This window comes from Oncorhynchus clarkii, chromosome 3 (genome assembly GCF_045791955.1).
Source record: "Oncorhynchus clarkii lewisi isolate Uvic-CL-2024 chromosome 3, UVic_Ocla_1.0, whole genome shotgun sequence".
Lineage (NCBI taxonomy): Eukaryota > Metazoa > Chordata > Actinopteri > Salmoniformes > Salmonidae > Oncorhynchus > Oncorhynchus clarkii.
In genome coordinates this window covers 60,970,761-60,993,979 of record NC_092149.1, presented here as the reverse complement: position 1 = coordinate 60,993,979, position 23,219 = coordinate 60,970,761, and the positions used below count along the sequence as shown (strand labels likewise).

Genomic DNA, 23,219 nt, shown 5'->3' with positions numbered 1-23,219 from the left:
TTATGTGCTTTTTTAAATGACATAACCCCCCCCCATGTCATGAGGATAACTGTGCCATCTAAAGATGTTACTTTTGTTAAGTAAATCAGGTGTTAAATTAGGTAAAAAAGAGACTGGAGTGTCACTTTAAATGACCTGTTCTAATTGATCTATGTGTACAGAGGAGGGGCGGCCACCCTCGGTGACAGAGAAACCGGATGTGGTTGTGGCGTCACCCACTGGGGAGCGTAGGAACTGGACCATACCAGCACACTCAATCCACGGCTCTGGGGCGCATAGGAAACAACACCACGATCTTTTACGCAGGACTTCTACTGCTTCAGGTACCACACACACACATTTATTCTAATACATCAGGTGTACAGTATACTTATACAGTGGGGGGTTGAATACTGCACTGTTCGGTAGGGCTTGCAAATTAAGCATTTCACTGTACTTATGCATGTGACAAAAAATAACTTGAGTGATTCTTTGTGCTTTCATTTATATTTGGAGTGATTGCATTAACTGTCTCTCTGGCTCGACCTGATAATGGTGATGAACGTTTCATGCTGATAGGATTAGTCATCAGTCAGAGATCCGAGTCACTGGAGGCGTTATATCCGCTAGGCAAGCTTAAAGGAGAGCTGCTGTGTTTCTACCATGGGCTAGAATACGTATTGAACTACTGCTCTTTTTGGGAGGGCTATCCATTTAGACATTTTATAGTTTTAAGTTAGCGACGTGCAGATAAGAATGGATGCACAGTGTGAGTAACATGACGTCTATTCAAAAAAGCTGATGTATGTCTTTTCTTTTTGCAGTGGACTGGCCATTATGGCCTGGTGAGGGTGAGGGCCTTCTATACTGTGTGTTTGCTAAGAATTCTGAAATGTTTTTTGCGCTTGATTTTTTTAACAACCTGGTTTCATAGAGTGGGCGGCTAACCCAAGCACCTGAGTGGTTTTGGTGTGAGTGTGGTTGATCTAGCTACTTTTGGCATGTATGGATAAAGTGCCTTCTGATGTTATTTTGTTGCCAACACTGATATTTGATCAGTTGTATGTGTTTGCATAATGATATAAGAACTAACATCATACTACCTTTTTTTTTGTTTCTCACTCAATGGCATTTGTCCAATTTGCGTTATCTGTATAATTTTATTCATAACCATAATTGTTCACTAGAGCCTAGTTTATGGCTACTGATATACTGGTAAGCTTCTGTTGTGTTATCGTGCAATCCTTTTTTAACTTAACCTGCCATTATCAAAGCAAATCCTTGTAGAGATTGTCAATTTCCATGCCCGTTTTGGGCTATAACCTACCTAAGAGAGGTATAAAAAAAAATGTCTCTCCCAGTCTCCCTCCTTTACCTTTCTGCATTTTATTTGCATGAAAAGGGAGCATTTGCATGACGTGAATGGTTAGACGAAATCTGCTATGAAGTGTGTGTTGAATGGCTGCACCATGTGTGTTTCTTTGTGTGTGTGCGCTCCTAGAGGGCCGTAGGAAATCGGAAACCCCCCTGGGCACTCACGATCCTCGTACGGCTGTTCAGCTCCGCACTGCTCTGAAGAGACTCAAGGAGATCATGGAGGGAAAGAGCCAGGTATCTACCATACCATTTCACAATCACACTGCTGCTGTTGTTTATTGTACTTCACATTACACTGCTGTTGTTTTACACACCGTTACTCTAGTGCTGCTTGTTTTTACTTGGAGTAATATAACTTAGCTTACTATCACAATCACACACAGGCAACTGTTCCAACTATGGGACAACATGTGAAGACACCTCTTATTTATTTTAAAGTAGGCTGTTATTGTTTCATCTAACCGTTTGATTTCAGTGAAATATAGTTTTCATATACTTTGAAAAGATTGCTTCAGCATTACTTTATACCTCAGTGTTAATTGGTCCACTAAATAAAGAAGGCATATTGCAGGACAGTGACCTGAAGCAGTACTGGATGCCAGACAGCCAATGTAAGGAGTGCTACGACTGCAATGAGAAGTTCACCACCTTCCGCCGCCGCCACCACTGCCGGCTCTGTGGCCAGATCTTCTGCAGCCGCTGCTGCAACCAGGAAATCCCTGGCAAGTTCATGGGCTACACGGGTGAGTGCATTGGGGACTCACAGGAGGGGGTGGGGGCATGACCTCAAGACCATGCCTACCCCTTGCCTGCATCATCATCATCATCATTATCCCTAGTGACCTCCTGAGGAGAGGGAAGACAGCCCCTAAAGAATGATCCCAAAGCAGGGTCACAATGTGTTAGAGAGGTCCAATGGAAGAGATCTAGTTGAGCCACTGCTGAGATCATGTGTATGTACAGAGGTCTATGGGTGCTCAGCATGGTGTTTTTTCTGCTGTGGTTGTGTGTGTTACTAAAGTTGGACTTGGGTAAATTGACCAGTGACCTTTGAGCTAACATTGCTGTGATGTGAGAATCTGAGACCAAGAGATCTATTCAATAGCATGTTTGTCCTTTGATGATGATGTGCTGTGACCTAACCATGCCATGCAGTGACAACACCACAGTAACCACGATACTGCCTCCATCCTAGATCATAGCAGGACCTGCTCTTCCTCTCACTGACTCCTACCCGTCTCGCTGTCTCCCTCCCTCCCGCCATTGTCTGTCTGTCTGTCTAGGAGACCTGCGGGCCTGCACCTACTGCCGTAAGATTGCTCTGAGCTACTCCCACTCTGCAGACTCTGGCTCCATAGGGGAGGACCTGTCTGCTCTGTCTGACTCCTCACCCTGCTCCACCTGCGTCCTGGAGCCCAGTGAGCCTCGCACCCCGGTCGGTGGACGGAAAGCCAGCCGCAACATCTTCCTAGAGGAGGACCTGGCCTGGCAGAGGTAAAATAAGGCTGCATCCCAAATGGCCCCCACCCTAAGAACACAGACCGAGAGGAGGAACCATAGAGATAAATCATAGGTTTAAGTCTGTGGGAGGAACCATGCATGCACTCTCCAGTCTTTTGCATCCTTACTCTAGTAATTTTGTCCCCTTCCTGTCCTACGAACAATGCATGCACTTCTCCTTCGCATTGACCTCTAGTCTTTTGTTGTCTTCTCTTCACCTCTCTTGTCCACAGTGTATTTATTTCTGTCTGTGTATATCCTGCATGATTTTCTGTGTATCCCTACTCTCATATCTTTGTTTTTTCCTTCAAATGCAGAGTTGAAGAGACAGAGGAGAGAGAAACATTCAGCACTCTTCATCCCCTATATCCTCTCCCCTCCATGTCCTCTCCTCTCCCTCCCTGCCCACTCCATCCTTCTCCTGTCTCCTCTGTCTGCCCTCCTTTTCTTCCCCTGTATACTGGGTGGGTTCCTTATCCCTGCTTGGTCCACGTGCATGGTTTTATTGGCGCTCTACTTCCTCTTAACCAATCAATCATATTACCTTTGAGAGGGGTGCCTTTGAAAAACGTACATTTCTCAGCAAAAGGGATTTCAAATAAATGTTTGACTTTAAAAACAAAGAATACCAAGAGGTATTATTATTCGATTGAACATACTTTTCCTATTATTTTTCAAATACATCCCTTTGTTTGATTTTGACAGGGAAGCATGCTTTTATATTTTGTTTAGCTCTAATAAAATGCCATCCCTTTGAACTATATAACCAGCTTTGATCCCATTTTCAGTGTTCCGCTCTTGCTCAAATTAAATATTTTCCACTTTCTCTCCTGGCATAGAAAAACTCCCATTGGGATGAGAAAGAAGTGAGTCCTGCTGTTACTTTTACTAACGTTCCAACTTCTCTGACAGCTTGTAACAGTTTATTTTTTTTATTTTTGACTTGAGCTTTACCATTCTAGCCCTACCATATTGAGACTTCTGCATGCGTCTACCATAGCAAGTTCCGGTAGTGTTCTATTGACATCAAAGATGGATGTGAAATGATTTAGTTCAAGAATTAATTTGTTTGTATGTATGTCTGTGTGTCAGTTTGATTCACCAGGACTCTCAGAACAGTGGCATGAATTCTAGACGGAGCACGCTACAAGAGGATGGAGGCAAGTCCCCAACAAGGAAGCGGTGAGTGTCTGCTTTTGGTCCAACATCTTTATATAGAACCCTTTTACAGCTTCTTTTACATTCTTCCAGCTAGGTTTAGGGTTTGTATTTTGGTGCCCTATTTTCTGATAGTGCATCCCACAGAGAGATATTTATATGAAGTTCAAGGTTGGTTTCTTTTACAGAAACAAAGCATGTCTGACTTTAGTTAATAGGAAGGAAATTGTCCAAGCCATTTTTGTCTCTTAGATTATGGGGATATTATCTATATGCATGCAGCAGCATTTACACTTAAACCACTAGATGCTGTTTTCCATTATGCCCTCGGGTTTATTACTGGTCATGGTTCTAGAATTCACTTTTGTGTTTTGTATTAAAAAGTGGATTGTACCTCATTGTATGTAAGGAGAGAGCAGCATTTTCTTGTTTATTTACAAAGCACTCATGCAGAAACATCCTATCATTAATTACATTTAGACTTCCAAATGACCAAACCCGGTCTCAGGCTTGGATAACCCTGCAGGCCCCTTCGGTCTCTACATAGTTGGGTAAAGCTGATTTTTAGTTTTTTTGGGCCCTTTATATGGAACAACTTCCAGAGCTCTCTGAAATGAGATGTTCTGGTCCCCATTGGTCAGTTGAGAGTCATGATCAGAGACTTCTACGTTGATAAATGTGTCTATCTGCCTTGTAATTTTGTATATTGTATATGTTTGATGTATTTATGCAGGGTTCGTCTGTGAAAGACAGCCTAGTGTCCCTGTCAAAATAAAGGTTAAATAAAATCTAGAATAGTTATAATAGTGTGTTCATTCTATTTCTGTTGGACCCTTTTTGACATCTATTAGTTCCCTCCCTTTCCACTCTAGGGGTTTGGCACAGTTATTGTAATATCCGACAGGACGTTAGTATTAGATTACTTGGGAGAGTATTCATTTTTGAGAAACAAAAAAAATATAGACCTATTTTAACAATGAAAAGGCTTTGTCTGAAATTAAGTATAATTATTTATGTGACATTGCTACATAGCCTTCAAGGATGGACCATTACATTCCAATTTTATTAAAACAATAGTTTTATGACATTTTTTCCGAGTGCCTCCCATTAAAAAAAAAATCACTGGTAGCCTACACACGTTTCGCACGTGTAGCTTGTTATTGTCATCAAGGTCAGAGGTCATGTGTAGCAAGTGTAGTGGGAGAATTGTAATGAATGCATAATGGAATTAAAATGACGGAATTCAATTGTCTGATGGAGTAGGCTACAATGATTCACCAACATGTAGGCTGTTGTTTAATATAAATGGAGTTGTTGTAGACAGGGATGGGGAGCGCAGCAAAATAGCCTCCATTAGCTAGCCTTGCTACTTTACAATGCTTTGACGCAGCCAAGACAGACACTACCAGATGGTATGGTAGATAACCTATGGCAGCAACAAGTTTGTCCAACTTGCGTGAATCGTTTTGGCTACTTTATCTCTCTCTCTCTCTCCCCCTCTGTGTTACAACCGGGCCCCTGCTTCTCTCTCGCACCTCCCCCACCCTTCTGCTGGAACAAGCAGAGCTCATTGCGCCGGCTCTCAAGGGTTGCACAAGCAAGTCCTCATTGAAGTTAAAAAAAATAAATAATGTATTTCAATTATTCAGGAAAAAAAGTAATATTATTTGAATAGTGAAATAATTTCTAATCCCTATTACACAGAGACACAGACACACACACAAGTTAGAGAAATATAGTATAGAATGAGAAGTAAGGTACAGAATGAAAATGTGTTGCTGTATCTATTGAGTGATGGCCCTGTAATGCCAGCCCTGTCTTATCTAGGTCAGCCAGTGTGACCAACCTGTCCCTGGACCGGTCTGGCTCCTCCATGGTGCCCTCCTATGACAGCTCAGTGAGCCCCCAGACCAGCAGGGCCATGCCAAAACCTGACCACAGCGAAGAGGAGAGGAAGATACTGTTGGTAATGATGCTCTCTTACTTTCACTCCCTCTTTCCCCTTATTCTCTCTGTTCATTTTTACCCCCTTTTTCTCCCCAATTTCGTGATTACGATCTTGTCTCATCGCTGCAACTCCCCAACGGGCTCGGGAGAGGCGAATGTCGATTCATGCATCCTCCGAAACATGACCCCCCCAAACCGCGCTTCTTGACACCTGCTCGCGTAACCCGGAAGCCAGCCGCACCAATGTGTCGGAGGAAACACTGTTCAACTGACCACCGAGGTCAGCCGCTAGAGCGTGATGAGCCAAGTAAAGCCCCCCCGGCCAGACCCTCCCCTAACCTGGAAGATGCTGGGACAATTGTGTGCGCCCTATGGGACTCCCGGTCACGGCCGGTTATGACACAGCCTGGGATTGAACCCCAGGCTGTAGTGACGCCGCAACACTTCGATGCAATGCCTTAGACAGTTACGCCACTCGAGGGCCCCTTTCACCTTATTCTATCTCACTCTGTATCCTGCTCTCTCACTCTGACACTCTTTCTCGCTCGCTCGCTCGCCCTCTCTCTCCATCTCGCAATTACTCTTTCGCTTTCTCTCTCTCTTGCTTCCCTCTATCCTCAATCTTTCCCTCTATCTCTGTCTGTATAATTTGTTCTGTCCAATTTACAATCCATTCTTGACAAAGCAAACATAAGTCATTTTTGACTGACTGTGATGACATGTAGGACTCATCCCAGCTCAAAGACCTGTGGAAGAAGATTTGTCACAACACTACTGGTATGGAGTTCCAGGACCACCGCTACTGGCTCCGTACATACCCCAACTGCATTGTGGGGAAGGAGTTGGTCAACTGGCTGTTAAGGAATGGAACTATCTCCACAAGGTAAAGACAGACATCATGCTGAGTGAAAACCATTCTGGATGTCTGAGTAAGCATCCTGTTGTATTAAGCAGAGATTACATGAGTTACTAATGTTCTTTTTCCCTCATCCATCCTCTTTCTCTGTCTCTCTATCGCTCATTCACACTCTTGCACACTCTTGCAGGGCACAGGCGATAGCCATTGGTCAGGCTCTGGTAGATGGTCGTTGGTTGGACTGTGTCACTCACCACGACCAGCTGTTCAGAGATGAGTACGCTCTCTATCGCCCCCTCCAGGTGAGATACTGTTTTGTGGGAATAAGGGGAAGAGTACATTAACAATGCTGATGGGGGTGGTGTTGATCAAATCAAATGTATTTATATAGCCCTTCGTACATCAGCTGATATCTCAAAGTGCTGTACAGAAACCCAGCCTAAAACCCCAAACAGAAAGCAATGCAGATGTTGACGCACGTTGGCTAGGAAAAACTCCCTAGAAAGGCCAAAACCTAGGAAGAAACCTAGAGAGGAACCGGGCAATGAGGGGTGGCCAGTCCTCTTCTGGCTGTGCCGGGTGGAGATTATAGCAGAACATGGCCAAGATGTTCAAATGTTCATAAATGACCTGCATGGTCAAATAATAGGTGTAGGACAGGTAGCACGTCAGGTGAACAAGTCAGGATTCCATAGCCGCAGGCAGAATAGTTGAAACTGGAGCAGCAGCACGGCCAGGTGGACTGGGGACAGCAAGGAGTCATCATGCCAGGTAGTCCTGAGGCATGGTCCTACGGCTCAGGTCCTCCGAGAGAGAGAATGAAAGAGAGAATTAGAGAGAGCATAACCCAGCCAACCCAGACAGGAAGATCACATCAGTGACTCAGCCCACTCAAGTGACGCACCCCTCCAAGGGACGGCATGAAAGAGCACCAGTAAGCCAGTGACTCAGCCCCTGTAATAGGGTTAGAGGCAGAGAATCCCAGTGGAGAGAGGGGAACCGGCCAGGCAGAGACAGCAAGGGCGGTTCGTTGCTCCAGAGTCCTTCCATTCACCTTCACACTCCTGGGCCAGACTACACTCAATCATATGACCCACTGAATAGATGAGTCTTCAGTAAAGACTTAAAGGTTGAGACCGAGTTTGCGTCTCTCACATGGGTAGGCAGACCATTCCATAAAAATGGAGCTCTATAGGAGAAAGCCCTGCCTCCAGCTGTTTGCTTAGAAATTCTAGGGACAATTAGGAGGCCTGCATCTTGTGACCGTAGCGTACGTGTAGGTATGTACGGAAGGACCAAATCAGAAAGATGGGTAGGAGCAAGCCCAATGCTTTGTAGGTTAGCAGTAAAACCTTGAAATCAGCCCTTCCCTTGACAGGAAGCCAGTGTGTAGGGAGGCTAGCACTGGAGTAATATGATCACATTTTTTGGTTCTAGTCAGGATTCTAGCAGCCGTATTTAGCACTAACTGAAGTTTATTTAGTGCTTTATCCGGGTAGCCGGAAAGTAGAGCATTGCAGTAATCTAACCTAGAAGTAACAAAAGCATGGAATAATTTTTCTGCATCATTTTTGGACAGAATGTTTCTGATTTTTGCAATGATGGTCATAATGGTGAGGATGATGATCATGACGATAGTGGTGAAGATGGTGATGCTATGACGATGATGTGAAGATTATGATGATTGTGTAGTTGATGATAGTGTTGATTATTTTTTTGATGACGATAATAATGATGTTGGTGACGCTGTTGCTCATGACTGATGAAGGTGTCTTCTATCCTCACAGAGCACAGACTTCTCTGAGACCCCGTCTCCTGACAGTGACAGTGTCAACTCTCTGGAGGGACACTCAGAACCTTCCTGGTTTAAAGACATCAAGTTTGACGACAGTGACACAGACCAGGTGGCTGACGAGAATGACTATGTCATGCCCAGTAAGTATCCCTGCATGCCTTGTGACTCTTGCATTACAACAACTAGCCTCATGTCCATGTCTGTTGCTTTCCTAAATAATAGGTAGTTGAGTCCTTCTGTAATGTCTGAGATGTTTCTTTGTGTTTATCTTGAACTAATAAAGGAGTCTAAGATCCCTTTTGTATTGGCTCTGATGTCCCTTCATGTGTATCCCCCTCCATGCTGCTATGCATCAAGAAGACAAATATTATAATTTTTTTACATGACTAATAAAGATCAATCAATTAATTCCCCCCCCCCCCCATCAGATTCGTCCAGTCCTAGTAAGAGGACGTCAGTCAGCAGTTTCCAGTCAGCGGTGGACAGTGACTCTGCTGCCTCCATCAATCTCAATATGGAGCAGGACAATGTCAACTTCCACATCAAGAAACAGTCCAAGTACCCCCATGTACCCCCGCACCCTACGGAGCAGAAAGGTACTGAGCCACACACACAAAAATAATGATTAGTTGCTGTTGTCTTGCTGTAGGCAAACACCTTATACTAACGCTGTGTTTACACAATCACCCAAAATGTGATGTATTGGCATATCTGTTCCTTATCTTTTCTAGAATTTGTTCTGTTGAGTTCACATTTGTATGGCTGTGTTAAGTCAGTCCATTTCGGTTCTTTTTTTGACTAATTGGTCTTCTGACCAATCAGATCAGCTCTTTTGCCAATAATTGGGCAAAAGATCAGAATTGGGCCTGCCTGTGTAAACGCAATCCTGATACAATTCCGATGTTTCATATGCGACCTAAGTGTGAAAGCTCAATTCAGATTTGTTTTGCTCTAAAGTGGGAATTTTGCACATGACCTGTTGTTACAACAACAACCACCCCAACATTTAAAGGAACAGTGACAGGAAATGAGCTATGCATATAAATGAGTGTGGCGTTCAGAAAGAAATATAGGATAGCACACAAAGTTTGCGTAGCCAGTTTCCATAATGGGTATATGTTTTTGGAAGGTGGAGTTGTGCGTGTGTTGATGCATTTCTCCGCTTTCTCCTATCAGAGTACCTGGTCTCAGAGGAAGGAGGACAGAATATCTCCATTAGCGACGCTTTCATCAAAGGTAGGAGGGTCGTTCCACAAATTCGGTGCCTTTTGAGAAGTGTTACTGTCAACTGGGGAGTTGTCATACTGTCACAAAAGCAGCATGACAGAATTATTAACAAGTTTTCAAATGACCACTTGTTTCTTTGGGAAGATGTATAAAGTGATCTGTGCATTTGAACAACAGCATAAATACACCAATTTATTTTTGTATGTAAAAACGGAATAATCTCTGCTGCACATGCTGCCACTGTTTTGATTAACAAAGTTATTTTTAGAACAAGCAGCTTGCAGCCAGCTCACGAGTGCATCGAAGGGAAAACGCAACAAAAAGCACATGCGACAAGTGAAAACAAATTGTCTAACTGGGGATAGCTAGATAGCATGATGAACTCACCAGTAACTTTAGTTGGAGTTGATTGCCATGCGAGCTAACTAGCTACCGGTATGCGAGCTAACTAGCTACCGGTGTGCGAGCTAACTAGCTACCGGTGTGCGAGCTAAATAGCTACCGGTGTGCGAGCTAACTAGCTACCGGTGTGCGAGCTAACTAGCTACCGGTGTGCGAGCTAGCTAGCTACCGGTGTGCGAGCTAGCTAGCTACCGGTGTGCGAGCTAGCTAGCTACCGGTGTGCGAGCTAGCTAGCTACCGGTGTGCGAGCTAGCTAGCTACCGGTGTGCGAGCTAGCTAGCTACCGGTGTGCGAGCTAGCTAGCTACCGGTGTGCGAGCTAGCTAGCTACCGGTGTGCGAGCTAGCTAGCTACCGGTGTGCGAGCTAGCTAGCTACCGGTGTGCGAGCTAGCTAGCTACCGGTGTGCGAGCTAGCTAGCTACCGGTGTGCGAGCTAGCTAGCTACCGGTGTGCGAGCTAGCTAGCTACCGGTGTGCGAGCTAGCTAGCTACCGGTGTGCGAGCTAGCTAGCTACCGGTGTGCGAGCAAGCTAGCTACCGGTGTGCGAGCAAGCTAGCTACCGGTGTGCGTGCTTTACGGTAGCTAGTATCCACTAGCTAGCATCTAACAGCAGGAAACACAAAATAGTGTTGCGAATTGGGCATAGAACCATGTTTTTTTTTGTCCTATCAGATCCATGAGAAGGTCTTAGCAAGTGTATCCCTTTGTCCTTCAACTGGTGATGGATGTGGATGTCCGGTTTAGGTCCCAGGCTCCCAATGACTATCATGATTATTTATTTACTAGGTCATTTGCAGAGTGGGCAGACTCAATACCAAGCAATGTAAGAGCTGGCAATGTAATCCGAGTGATGTGCGGCAGGCCGGATGCCCAGTGCTGCTGATGGCAGAGCAGTTGATAACTTTGTATTTTTTTCTATTTATTATTTTTCACTTGTTTAAACCAACCAAAGGTGGGGCACTACCCCTAATGCCCTAATGGACGGGCCGCCACTGTTCGCCATATTAAAACGACAGTTCAGTTCACATAACAGGGTTGACCTTAAAATGAGGGACAGACATAAATTAATCACATATAGATAATCATCATCAGAAATGACTTCGTCAAAGCAACAAAATAACTAGGGCTTTACAATGATGTTGAAACTTGGATAATGTTGGAATTAAGTGAGTTGAAACCGTCCTAGAAGTGATGCCACGGGGTCGATGAAGAGATCCTTTAATCATATTTTTTTATTTTATTGAATTCTCCATGTGATCTATGTTAAAGGGCACTTCATTTAATATAACAGGCATTTAAAATTCAATATTTGTGCACAATTTCTACTTAAAATATCAATGGGATGCACGCAAAAGGCACTATTTTCATGGAATGACCCAGGAATTCCCCACTTCCTTATTTAGTTCAAGTGTTGCTTCCTTTTCAACTCTTTTGCAGCTGTGTATTCTTTCTGTTGAACAAGAAGTTGGTACTGAACCTAATGTATTGTAGCTGTAAGCCAAGCTAACATTCTCTCTATATCGTGCTCTCTCACTCTTCTCTCTGTCTGTGTGTGTGCTGTAGAGTCCCTGTTTAACCGTCGTGTGGAGGAGAAGGCTAAAGAGATGCTGTTCACTCCTCTGGGCTGGCACCACAGCTCCCTGGACCAGCTCAGAGAGGAGAATGGAGAGAAGAAGGCCATGGAGAGGCTACTGTGAGTACAGTCCGATAACTTAGAGGTTTCAAAGTTGCTCAAATGTTTTTGTCATTCCATTTCTTTATTTGTTATAGGTATGTTGGATGTTTGGAAACTAAAGACTAGTCTTTAGCTTACTGAAGTGAAGTAAAACTGGTATGTTGGATGTTTGGAAACTAAAGACTAGTCTTTAGCTTACTGAAGTGAAGTAAAACTGGTATGTTGGATGTTTGGAAACTAAAGACTAGTCTTTAGCTTACTGAAGTGAAGTAAAACTGGTATGTTGGATGTTTGGAAACTAAAGACTAGTCTTTAGCTTACTGAAGTGAAGTAAAACTGGTATGTTGGATGTTTGGAAACTAAAGACTAGTCTTTAGCTTACTGAAGTGAAGTAAAACTGGTATGTTGGATGTTTGGAAACTAAAGACTAGTCTTTAGCTTACTGAAGTGAAGTAAAACTGGTATGTTGGATGTTTGGAAACTAAAGACTAGTCTTTAGCTTACTGAAGTGAAGTAAAACTGGAACTGAAGTGGAACATATTTGAGTCATTCTTTTAGATTAAACAAATCTCAGTATGAATTGGAGCATACTATGGTGTTATTTTGGACTCCAGAGTGACGCAGCGGTCTAAGGCACTGCATCTTAGTGTGCTAGAGGCGTCACTTCAGACCCTGGTTCAATTCCAGGCTGGGAGTCCCATAGGGCGGCGCACAATTGGCCCAGTATCGTCCAGGTTAGGGTTTGGCCGGGGTAGGCTGTCATTGTAAATACGACTTTGTTCTTAACGGACTTGCCTAGTTACATAAAAATGTAAAATATTTAGCTGGTGAATCCACATGGTATACTGGCCTTAAACTGCTGTTTTCTTCCCTCCCTTACCCAGCTCTGCCAACCACAGTCACATGATGGCGCTGCTGCAGCAGCTGCTGTACAGTGAGTCCCTGTCCCTCTCCTGGCGTGACATCATTGTTCCCGTGGTGAGGCAAGTGGTGCAGACGGTGCGGCCAGACGTTCGCAGCTGTGATGATGACATGGACATCAGACAACTGGTCCACATCAAGAAGGTAGCTCACTGACAGTAACCTCATACAACCATCCAGAAGTCTCACAAGCTTACATTCTGTAGCACAGCTGTAATTAGTCAGGTAATTAAGAGGCTACACTCACAGTGCTTTCAGGGAGGTATTCTGACTTGAGATTTGGGTGATTAACTTGACTTTCTGTGCAAGTCTCCATATTGAATTTAATCAAAGATTTACGCTAAAGTCCGAGTTGCCTGCACTTATCTCAACTCTGAATCAGGTTATTTGTCATGTATCTGTACTTATACTGCACCCACTGTAGGAGTTGAATTTTGAGTAATTTAACGTGACCAAAATGGCTATTTTATTATTATTTATTTTTTTAGATTCCTGGAGGGAAGAAGTTTGACTCTGCCGTAGTGAATGGCTTTGTCTGTACCAAGAACATTGCCCACAAAAAGGTAGGTTCCCTCTCCTGTAAAAATAACCACCATCTCTCCCTGTAAACCGAGCCAGAACGACACTGTTTATTGCTTGTCTATGTGCAGATGAACTCAATAAAGTATAATTTTGTCTTAGATGAACTCGTACATCAAGAACCCCAAGATCCTGCTGCTGAAGTGTTCCATAGAGTATCTCTATAGAGAGGAGACCAAATTCACCTGCATTGACCCCATTGTGCTTCAGGTCAGTCAGACACTCAGTGGGTTGTGCTGTCCTGTTGATTTAAAGCATGAATGATTTATGTAGCTAAATTAACAAGATGACAAGTATAATGTCAAATAACCTAATCAAGAGCTAGGCATTAAGACAAACACATTTAGAATACATATTTCACTAATTCCTGGACTCCTGAGTGGCGCAGTGGTCTAAGGCTCTGCATCTCAGTGCCACTGGAGATTCTGGGTTTGAGTCCAGGCTCTGTCGCAGCCAGCTGCGACCGGGAGACCCATGGGGCGGTGCACAATTGGCCCAGCATCGTCCAGGTTAGGGGAGGGTTTGGCCGGCATGGATGTCGCGCACTTGCGAGTCCTGTGGCGGCCTGGGCGCAGTGCATGCTGACACGGTCGCCAGGTGAACAATGTTTCCTCCGACACATTGGTGCGACTGGCTTCCGGGTTAAGTGGACATTATGTCAAGAGGCAGTGCGGGATGTGTTTCGGAGGACGCACGGCTCTCGACCTTCGCCTCGCCCGAGTCCGTACGGGAGTTGCAGCGATGGGACAAGACTGTAACTACCAATTGGATACCATGAAATTGGGGAGAAAACGGGGTAAAAAAAAAAGTATATATTTCACTAATTCCTAATTTGCTGACACCCATCCATAATTTCTAGAAATTAAGAAAAGGAAACAAATCTTTGTCTGTCTTTGTTCCCCAGGAGCGTGAGTTTCTGAAGAACTATGTTCAGCGTATAGCGGACGTGCGTCCCAACCTGGTGCTGGTAGAGAAGACTGTGTCTCGTATCGCTCAGGACATGCTGCTGGAGCACGGGATCACATTGGTCATCAACGTCAAACCAGTCAGTACCCCTCTAGCTCTCTGTACTGCTAGTTACCTTATTAGCTGTGGTTATCAATGTCAAACCAGTCATTACTGATATCTCACTAGCTTTCTCTAGCCCTCTGTTCTGCCCTCTGTCACTACTTACATTACTGCTGGTTATTGACCTCAAACCAGTCAGCCAGTCTTTCTAGCTCTCTGTACTAGTTACCGTACTAGCATGGGTTGTTTCCAAACACACCTTAATTAGCTTTAGAACATGTTACATACAGGTAACTGCCAAAATAAAGGAAACACCAACATAGGGCCACCACGAGCCAGAATACACCTTGGCATAGATTATATGTTTCTGGAACTCTATTGGAGGGATGCAACACCATTCGTAAACAAGAAGTTCCATAATTTGGTGTTTTGTTGATGGTGGTGGAAAACGCTGTCTCCTGCGCCACTCCAGAATCTCCCATAAGTGTTCAATTGGGTTGAGATCTGGTGACTGAGATGGCCATTACATATGGTTTACGTCATTTTCATGCTCCAAACCATTCAGTGACCTCTCATGCCCTGTGAGCCTGCCCAGCATTTCTGTACCCTAAGCATGATGGGATTGCTTAACTAACTCAGGAACCACACCTGTGTGGAAGCACCTGCTTTCAATATACTTTGTGTCCCTCATTCACTCAAGTGTTCCCATTATTTTGGCAATTACCTTTATGTAGCTGTTAGCTTTTTGTTTTTAACTCTTTTGATGGTGTCTTTAGCCATGTTAGCCTGTTCTTCTGATTAACCCATTCAACTGTCTATTAGCCGTACCTGCCCTCAGTCTCTCTTTCCCACTTCTGGTTCTCTGCAGCAAGTCTTGGACAGGGTGAGTCGTATGACCCAGGGGGACCTAGTCATGTCCATGGACCAGCTGCTCACCAAGCCTCGACTGGGAACCTGCCAAAAGTTCTACCTACACTCTTTCCAGCTGGCCAATAGTGAGTGGAAACTACTCTGTCTGTTAGATATTGTAAGCCGTTCATAAAACTTAATTCACTTAAATAATCCAACACATGAAACCTATTGCAACCAGGTGCGTTCATTCACAAGTTCCTCCCGCCCAGTCTAGATTATCTCCAGGCTCCTCCTTCTTCTGACTGAGTTCCACAGCACAACTATGTAATGTGTTCTCCTCTCTTCCCTTCTCTCTCTGTGACAGATGAGTTGAAGACTCTCATGTTCTTTGAGGGCTGCTCTCCCCAGCTGGGCTGTACCATAAAGCTTCGCGGGGCATCTGAGTATGAGCTGGCCAGGGTTAAAGAGATCATCATCCTCATGGTGTGTGTGGCCTACCACTCCCAGCTAGAGATATCCTTCCTCATGGATGAGTTTGCCATGCCTCCCAGCCTGGCCAAGACCAACTCCTTCCCCTGTCTCCTGGAGAGCACTACTGTTGAGGAGGAGGAGGAGGAGAGCCAGGAAAATGGGACCGACCAGAGCACCCTCTCGCAGGGAGGAGAGACTGTGCTGGGGGAGGAGGAGGAGAAGTCTTCCCTTGGGAAATCTGTATCAGAGTCCTCCTTGCCTAAAGATGTCCATGGTGCAAAAGTCAACAAAAAACACTTCCTGTCCTCTTCTTCCTCCCTGGGGGCTGAGGGGGTGGAGTCAGCAGAGGTCATGACCTCCACGCCGTTGTCCAATCGCCAGGTGCTGCCACCTCCAGTGTCCCCACCCTATCTTATTGATGACCTGGAGGAGTTGGTAGATGAGATTGGGTCGGGGAAGGGGGAGACTGAGGGGGGGAGCGGGTCGGGGGTTCTGGGGAGGGGTGAGTCGCGGGAGGAGAGCTCGGGTTCAGAGACGCCCCCCAGGCTGTTCAGAGACCCCCTGCAGGATGACACAGGGCTGTTTGTCACAGAGCAGGTGAGGGAGAAAAAAAACTGATTAAGGATACAGACAGAAACATGTTGGTTTCCATTGCCCTACAATATCCTCTTCTGTTTTGCCACCGAGCAGGTGGCCTCAACGGACGACCGTCTCAAGACGCTTACGGCAGGCTTCAAACAGGAGCTGAAGGACATCATCCTTTGTATCTCCCCCTTTATCACCTTTAGAGAGCCCTTCCTCCTCACGCCTGCTGGCCTACGCTGCCCCAGCAGAGACTACTTTCCTGAAAAGGTCTGTTGGTTTACATTCACTGAAGGTTTTTCAACCTGCTTTCTATCAATTCGCTCAATGTAGTTCAGTAATGTACAATAAATATCAGGTCATCTGTTCACGTGACCGTTAATTCCTCTGCACTCAGTTGTTAGTTATAGTGAAGATGTCTACCAAAATAGTTGTTGTCATGCGTATGCATTACACACATCTCATAACACTTAAGTGCTAGGCGAATGAGCCGATATGCTATTTTCGTATTTGAGATGTAACAAACTAGTTCCTCGTGCAGGTGTACCTCTCCCCGCTGCTCAACAAGGACTTCAAAGAACTGGACTGTCGACGTAAGCGACAACTCCTCAAAGATTCCGCTCCGTCAGGTGGAGGCATCGCCAACGGAGTCCCTCCCCCCCGCCCCATCCAGGTGTTACCCTCCCACCACCTTACCAGCGCCCGCATCGCAGAGCAGCTGGGCAGCAGCCAGGACCTGGCCAAGATGCTGGCAGACTACCGTGCCCAGGGGGGCCGCCTCCGGCAGGAGGCAGACCCCTTCACCCAGCCCCTGCCTCAGCCACCAGTCCGGGAGGCTCCACCGCCCAAGCACCCCGTCAAGGCTGATAGTGAGGAAGAGAAACCAGCAGGACAGAACGACATGACCTGGGCCTCCAAGGTGAGTCTTGGCCAGCTAGTTAGCACATCCACACACCACAATAATAGGAGATGGATGGGACAGATAGGCAGAGGAGGGAGACAGATCTCCAACAGTCTCACTGATGTATCTGTGGCGTTAGATATTGTTCTGATGTATATTGAGGGTTTTTCCATTACAGACAACCTATGTTAACATCTCCCTTGGTCAGTGCTAGTTTACTGCTCCGTGTGTTCCATTGATGAGCACACCACCTCACTCACTCTCCAGAGAGATTAGGGGAGGTCTGAAGTGCGCTCTTGAATTGTAAAGCATATGTGCTTGTTGTTGTTGACCACCATTACTTCTGTGTTTTTAGCTGGACTGCCTGAACCCGGTGAACCACCAGAGACTGTGTGTTCTGTTCAGCAGCTCCTCAGCCCAGTCCAACAACTCCCCCAACCCCTGCGTCAGTCCCTGGTAAACCCCACTCAACCCTGGTGGTCTTCAATTCAGTACAGCTTTATTTATCCCCTTAGGAGCAATAGAAATCTTGTGAACCCGCTGTGAAAGACCAGCTGACTGAACTCTGAAAGGTCAGCTATTCACAAATACTTATTTGTTCTCAACAGGATTGTCACGATGGAGTTCTACGGAAAGAATGACCTCACACTAGGAATATTCTTGGAGAGATACTGTTTCAGGTGAGGGAGAAATATCAGAACCTGACAAATTATTTATTGAATTTCCGTTAAAATATTTGACCATGAAGTGTGTCATTGACATGTAATAAAATGTCATTCAATGAAGCCCCTCTTCTTTGCCCTGACGTGTCTGTCTGTCTGTGTGCGTGCGTGTGTCTGTGAATACATGATAAAGGCCATCCTATCAGTGCCCTAGTATGTTCTGTGAGACTCCCATGGTGCACCATGTGCGGCGATTTGTCCATGGCAGTGGCTGTGTTCAGATCGTACTGAAGGAGCTGGACTCTCCTGTGCCTGGATACCAACACACCATCCTCAACTACTCCTGGTGCCGCATATGCAAACAGGTACAGTAACTTGTTCATCTGCGTTTCCTTATCTGTTCCATGACTAACCCCAGGACTTGCTCTATAGCTATCACACCTAACTGTTTGTTTTAGTTAATAGCGAGATAACCTAGTTCAACTAATCAAATTCTTGCTAATCAGAATTGCCAGTTTTTGGCTCGAGCAACTAGCTGCTGTCCAGGTCTGCTTAGTTTCTATCGCTCACAGAGCTTTGATCCTTGTATTCTGCGGTCTCTGTAGGTGACCCCTGTGGTGCCCCTGTCCAATGACTCGTGGTCCATGTCCTTTGCTAAGTACCTGGAGCTGAGGTTCTATGGTCACCAGTATACCAGGAGGGCTAATGCTGAGCCCTGTGGCCACTCCATCCACAAAGACTACCACCAGTACTTCTCCTACAACCAGATGGTGGCCTCATTCAGGTGGGAAACACAGGCCAAGGCTTTTATTTTCATCCATCCAACCTGCCATCCATTCATACATCTATCCATCATTTATCATTCCTACAATTTTTTTTCTCATCATTTTTGCATCAATTCAAAACATCTTCAACCTGTATATGCCCATGCCATTCCACTTGTCTAACCCCCAGCTACATCTCAGTGAGACTGCTGGAGATCTGCCTCCCTCCTCCTAAGATCTTCATCAGGAACCAGGGGCCCTCCAAGGCAAGCATGCAGCAGGACCTCAAGGACTTCTCACAGAAGTAACTGTCTACCTGTCTACCATGGCCTTAAGTAGCCTGGTCCCAGATCTGTATTTTTTATTTTACCTTTTATTTAACTAGGCAAGTCAGTTAAGAAAAAATTCGTATAGGATCAGTGGGTTAACTGCCTTGTTCAGGGGCAGAACGACAGATTTTTACCTTGTCAGCTCGGGGATTCGATCTTGCAACCTTCCGGTTACTAGTCCAACGCTCTAAACACTAGGCTACCTGCCATTTGTGCTATGGTTATTGTCCTCTGAGTTGGCAAGACAGTACAAACAGATCTGGGACCAGGCTCCAACTGACGAATCTGAATAATCTAGTTTGACTAGTTTTTACCTTCTTTCTAGTTCTGACCAGTCCTTTTCCATTCTCTCCCTCTTGTCAGGGTGAATCAGGTGTACCTGGCCATAGAGGACCGCCTCACCTCCCTGAAGACGGACACCTTCAGCAAGACACGCGAAGAGAAGATGGAGGACCTGTTTGCACAGAAAGACGTAGGTTCCCCCTCGAAGGGTGGGAGCTACACTCCAAATATGTCTTGTGTATGTATAGTGCAGTGGAGGCTGACTTTTCATCAGTGTTGTCACTGTAAATCGGAGGACGGGCTCATTATAATGATTGAATGGAAAGGTATCAAACACATGGTTCCCATCAGTTTTCTTTGTGTGTGTTCAGATGGAGGAGGCAGAGCTGCGTAGCTGGATAGAGAAGCTGCAGGCTCGTCTCCAGGCTTGTGGTAGTGACTCCCCCCAGCAGCTCCAGACTGTACTGGAATCAGTGGTAGTGAAGAAACAGAGCCTGTGTGAAACACTGCAATCCTGGAACAGCAGGTGAGAACACTGATATCGGAGCAGCTTTTAATGTTAGGGGTGGTTTCCTAGACACAGATAAATGAATCTCCAATAAACACGCGTTTTTAGTCTAGTACTAGGCTTCATTTTTGATCTCATATAATTCATTTGTTGAACCATTTAACCTCCAGGCTGCAGGACCTATTCCAGCAGGAGAAGGGCAGGAAGCGTCTGTCTGTCCCAGCCAGCCCTGGGAGACACAGACCGGCAGACGACAGCAAGGTCAGTGCAATACCTGATATGATTCAGATGATAGGATGAGCTTAGTATATGATAAGGACTTAGTGTATCATAAAGGATGGAATGTTACATATTTATTTTGTTTAACAGACCAGTGTTCTGGAGTCTTCTCCACGCAACCCCTCCCCTGTGGTACAAAATGGTGACAAAGGTGAGGGGATTTTTTTCCCCAGCTTTCAGTCAGAATGCTATAGTACTTCTCTCATTGGTTGACAGTAGTTGATGGGCGTGTCTGTTTTTCAATTGACAGAGGACCGTCACCTCACTACCCTGCCCTCGAGCTCGGGGTCGTCATTGCTAACGTTACCGTCACCAGGGGAACCAGGCTCAGAACCCCTCTCGTCTGGACCATCCTTTCCTGACCAGGACTCTGTCAGCATCCCAGAGGGTGAACACACACACACACACCTGTAGAATCACAAATCACAAACACAACCCCCCACGTATGCTTACCATTCACTTTCTCTAGATCTACAGTGTGTATCTAAATACAGACCTCTCTGGTCTAACTCCATTCTTGTTGTCTCCTAGATGTGTTTGATGGACACCTGTTGGGCTCCAATGACAGCCAGGTGAAAGAGAAGTCCACCATGAAGGCCATTCTAGCCAACTTGCTGCCAGGCAACAGTTACAACCCCATCCCATTCCCATTGTGAGTACAGTATGCCCTTCACATCTGAATAAGCTTTTTGCCTGTAGTATAAATTAATTCATGATCAGCCATATAAGATAGCATTTGATATAATGCCAATGCTATATTGAGCCCTGTTCATTTTCTTACTTTGTTGTAATGTTTAGCTTGAATCCCAGTGTTGACGGGAAAAATCACCACTATATCAGGTGCCACCTACTGCCGATGTGCCCTTGAGCAAAGCACGTAACCTCTAACCTGCTCCAGAGAGAGCTCTGCGCTGCTCTGCCGCTGACCCTGTGCTGTTGTTTTGTGGTGGGGCTGAGCACTGTGAAAGCCAAAATAACAAATGTCCATTGTATCCAGGGACCGGAACCAAAATTATTTTCCAATTGTCTTCATTCTCTGGTCCAACGTTAGTTAAGCCAACTCTCTAAAGTTCAAAGACTTTCAGAGATCCTTCATAGAAGCTGCTCCTCCGTGGGTATAATTTTGTAGACCTAATTCAGATAATGCATGTCATAACAACAAGATGCCCAGCGATTCATGCCCAGCGCTCTCCTCACCTGCAAAAATTTGGTCGCATATCACACCCTACACTTGTCTGTCCAATGCATGTACCTAGAGCAGCTTGGTGAAGAAGTGTCATGTTGAGCTAGATGTAGAAAAATACATTTAAAACAAGGTGTAAAAAGGAACAGAAAGGAATGATAAACCATTACTTTTTTGGGGTTCGAACTGGTTCACAATTATTTTGCTGGTCGGAACTGTGGAACGAAAACAAATTTAAATTTTAAGTAATAGTTTATATCATTCCTTTCTGTTCCTTTTTAAACCTCTTTTAATTGTTGTATATATTTTTTTCTACATCTAGCTCAACATGACACTTCTTCACCAGTAGATAGCTTGCCTGCTCCATAGCAAGCTGCTCTAGGTACATGCATTGGACAGACAAGTGTAGTGTAGGGTGTGATATGCGACTGCATTTTTGCAGGTGAGGAGAGCGCTGGGCATGAATCGCTGGGAATCTTGTTGTTATGACATGCATTATCTGAATTTAGGTCCACAAAATTATACCCACGAAGGAGCGGCTTCTATGAAGGATCTCTGAAAGCCTTTGAACTTCAGAGAGTTGGCTTAACTAACGTTGGACCAGAGCTAGCCCTTGATCATGACTCTCAGTTCCATTACACATAATGCCATCTAGAGTTTGAGAGCTAGACCAGAGCTAGCGAACAAGCTTGTGTGTTCAGAGCGGCACCAGAATTAAAATAGAAGGCTTTTTGTAGTTAATAAATCAATGTGAAACGTCATAACTATAATAGCCTTAACTAGCATTGGAAAAGTGAATCTGTTATCTATTTTTTTTATCGAATCAAATTTTATTTGTCACGTGCTGAATACAACAGGTGTGTAGACCTTATCAATACGGAGGCAATATACAGGCGGTACCAGTACAGAGTCGATGTGCGGGGGTACAGGTTAGTTGAGGTCATTTATACATGTAGGTAGGGGTAAAGTGACTATGCATAGATAATAAACAGCGAGAAGCAGCAGTGTAAAAACCAAGGGGGGTGTCAATGTAAATAGTTTGGGTGTCCATTTGGTTAATTGTTCAGCAGTCTTATGGCTTGGGGTTAGAAGCTGTTAAGGAGCCTTTTGGACCTTTTTTTTTTTTTTTTTTTTTTTTCACCTTTATTTAACCAGGTAGGCTAGTTGAGAACAAGTTCTCATTTGCAACTGCGACCTGGCCAAGATAAGGCATAGCAGTGTGAACAGACAACACAGAGTTACACATGGAGTAAACAATTAACAAGTCAATAACACAGTAGAAAAAAGGGGAGTCTATATATACATTGTGTGCAAAAGGCATGAGAAGGTAGGCAAATAATTACAATTATGCAGATTAACACTGGAGTGATAAATGATCAGATGGTTATGTAAAGGTAGAGATAGAGATATTGGTGTGCAAAAGAGCAGAAAAATAAATAAATAAAAACAGTATGGGGATGAGGTAGGTGAAAATGGGTGGGCTATTTACCAATAGACTATGTACAGCTGCAGCGATCGGTTAGCTGCTCAGATAGCAGATGTTTGAAGTTGGTGAGGGAGATAAAAGTCTCCAACTTCAGCGATTTTTGCAATTCGTTCCAATCACAGGCAGCAGAGAACTGGAACGAAAGGCGGCCAAATGAGGTGTTGGCTTTAGGGATGATCAGTGAGATGCACCTGCTGGAGCGCGTGCTACGGATGGGTGTTGCCATCGTAACCAGTGAACTGAGATAAGGCGGAGCTTTACCTAGCATGGACTTGTAGATGACCTGGAGCCAGTGGGTCTGGCGACGAATATGTAGCGAGGGCCAGCCGACTAGAGCATACAAGTCGCAGTGGTGGGTGGTATAAGGTGCTTTAGTGACAAAACGGATGGCACTGTGATAAACTGCATCCAGTTTGCTGAGTAGAGTGTTGGAAGCAATTTTGTAGATGACATCGCCGAAGTCGAGGATCGGTAGGATAGTCAGTTTTACTAGGGT

At 45.0% G+C, this 23,219-nt stretch overlaps 1 protein-coding gene across 13 annotated transcripts in view; it reads left to right on the top strand.

The window, feature by feature from the left end:
- Nucleotides 1-23,219, top strand: part of LOC139400387 (1-phosphatidylinositol 3-phosphate 5-kinase-like) — a 31,990-nt gene that overhangs the window by 5,052 nt on the left and 3,719 nt on the right. For 2 of the 13 annotated variants that reach the window (XM_071145315.1, XM_071145314.1), the window contains 35 exons: nucleotides 162-323; nucleotides 804-830; nucleotides 1,481-1,590; nucleotides 1,928-2,099; nucleotides 2,640-2,850; nucleotides 3,174-3,320; nucleotides 3,696-3,722; nucleotides 3,949-4,038; nucleotides 5,842-5,980; nucleotides 6,687-6,844; nucleotides 7,008-7,119; nucleotides 8,605-8,752; nucleotides 9,041-9,208; nucleotides 9,789-9,848; nucleotides 11,805-11,934; nucleotides 12,801-12,981; nucleotides 13,326-13,400; nucleotides 13,519-13,626; nucleotides 14,321-14,461; nucleotides 15,293-15,419; nucleotides 15,641-16,344; nucleotides 16,438-16,599; nucleotides 16,871-17,248; nucleotides 17,586-17,686; nucleotides 17,839-17,910; nucleotides 18,086-18,257; nucleotides 18,498-18,676; nucleotides 18,847-18,960; nucleotides 19,349-19,457; nucleotides 19,639-19,793; nucleotides 19,946-20,036; nucleotides 20,145-20,205; nucleotides 20,305-20,442; nucleotides 20,586-20,706; nucleotides 20,853-20,894. In XM_071145315.1, the coding sequence (XP_071001416.1) occupies nucleotides 162-323; nucleotides 804-830; nucleotides 1,481-1,590; nucleotides 1,928-2,099; nucleotides 2,640-2,850; nucleotides 3,174-3,320; nucleotides 3,696-3,722; nucleotides 3,949-4,038; nucleotides 5,842-5,980; nucleotides 6,687-6,844; nucleotides 7,008-7,119; nucleotides 8,605-8,752; nucleotides 9,041-9,208; nucleotides 9,789-9,848; nucleotides 11,805-11,934; nucleotides 12,801-12,981; nucleotides 13,326-13,400; nucleotides 13,519-13,626; nucleotides 14,321-14,461; nucleotides 15,293-15,419; nucleotides 15,641-16,344; nucleotides 16,438-16,599; nucleotides 16,871-17,248; nucleotides 17,586-17,686; nucleotides 17,839-17,910; nucleotides 18,086-18,257; nucleotides 18,498-18,676; nucleotides 18,847-18,960; nucleotides 19,349-19,457; nucleotides 19,639-19,793; nucleotides 19,946-20,036; nucleotides 20,145-20,205; nucleotides 20,305-20,442; nucleotides 20,586-20,706; nucleotides 20,853-20,894 (5,092 nt within the window). The remainder of the gene's footprint in view (nucleotides 1-161; nucleotides 324-803; nucleotides 831-1,480; nucleotides 1,591-1,927; nucleotides 2,100-2,639; nucleotides 2,851-3,173; nucleotides 3,321-3,695; nucleotides 3,723-3,948; nucleotides 4,039-5,841; nucleotides 5,981-6,686; nucleotides 6,845-7,007; nucleotides 7,120-8,604; nucleotides 8,753-9,040; nucleotides 9,209-9,788; nucleotides 9,849-11,804; nucleotides 11,935-12,800; nucleotides 12,982-13,325; nucleotides 13,401-13,518; nucleotides 13,627-14,320; nucleotides 14,462-15,292; nucleotides 15,420-15,640; nucleotides 16,345-16,437; nucleotides 16,600-16,870; nucleotides 17,249-17,585; nucleotides 17,687-17,838; nucleotides 17,911-18,085; nucleotides 18,258-18,497; nucleotides 18,677-18,846; nucleotides 18,961-19,348; nucleotides 19,458-19,638; nucleotides 19,794-19,945; nucleotides 20,037-20,144; nucleotides 20,206-20,304; nucleotides 20,443-20,585; nucleotides 20,707-20,852; nucleotides 20,895-23,219) is intronic. The other 11 variants (XM_071145316.1, XM_071145325.1, XM_071145322.1 and 8 more) reach the window with 11 other exon arrangements.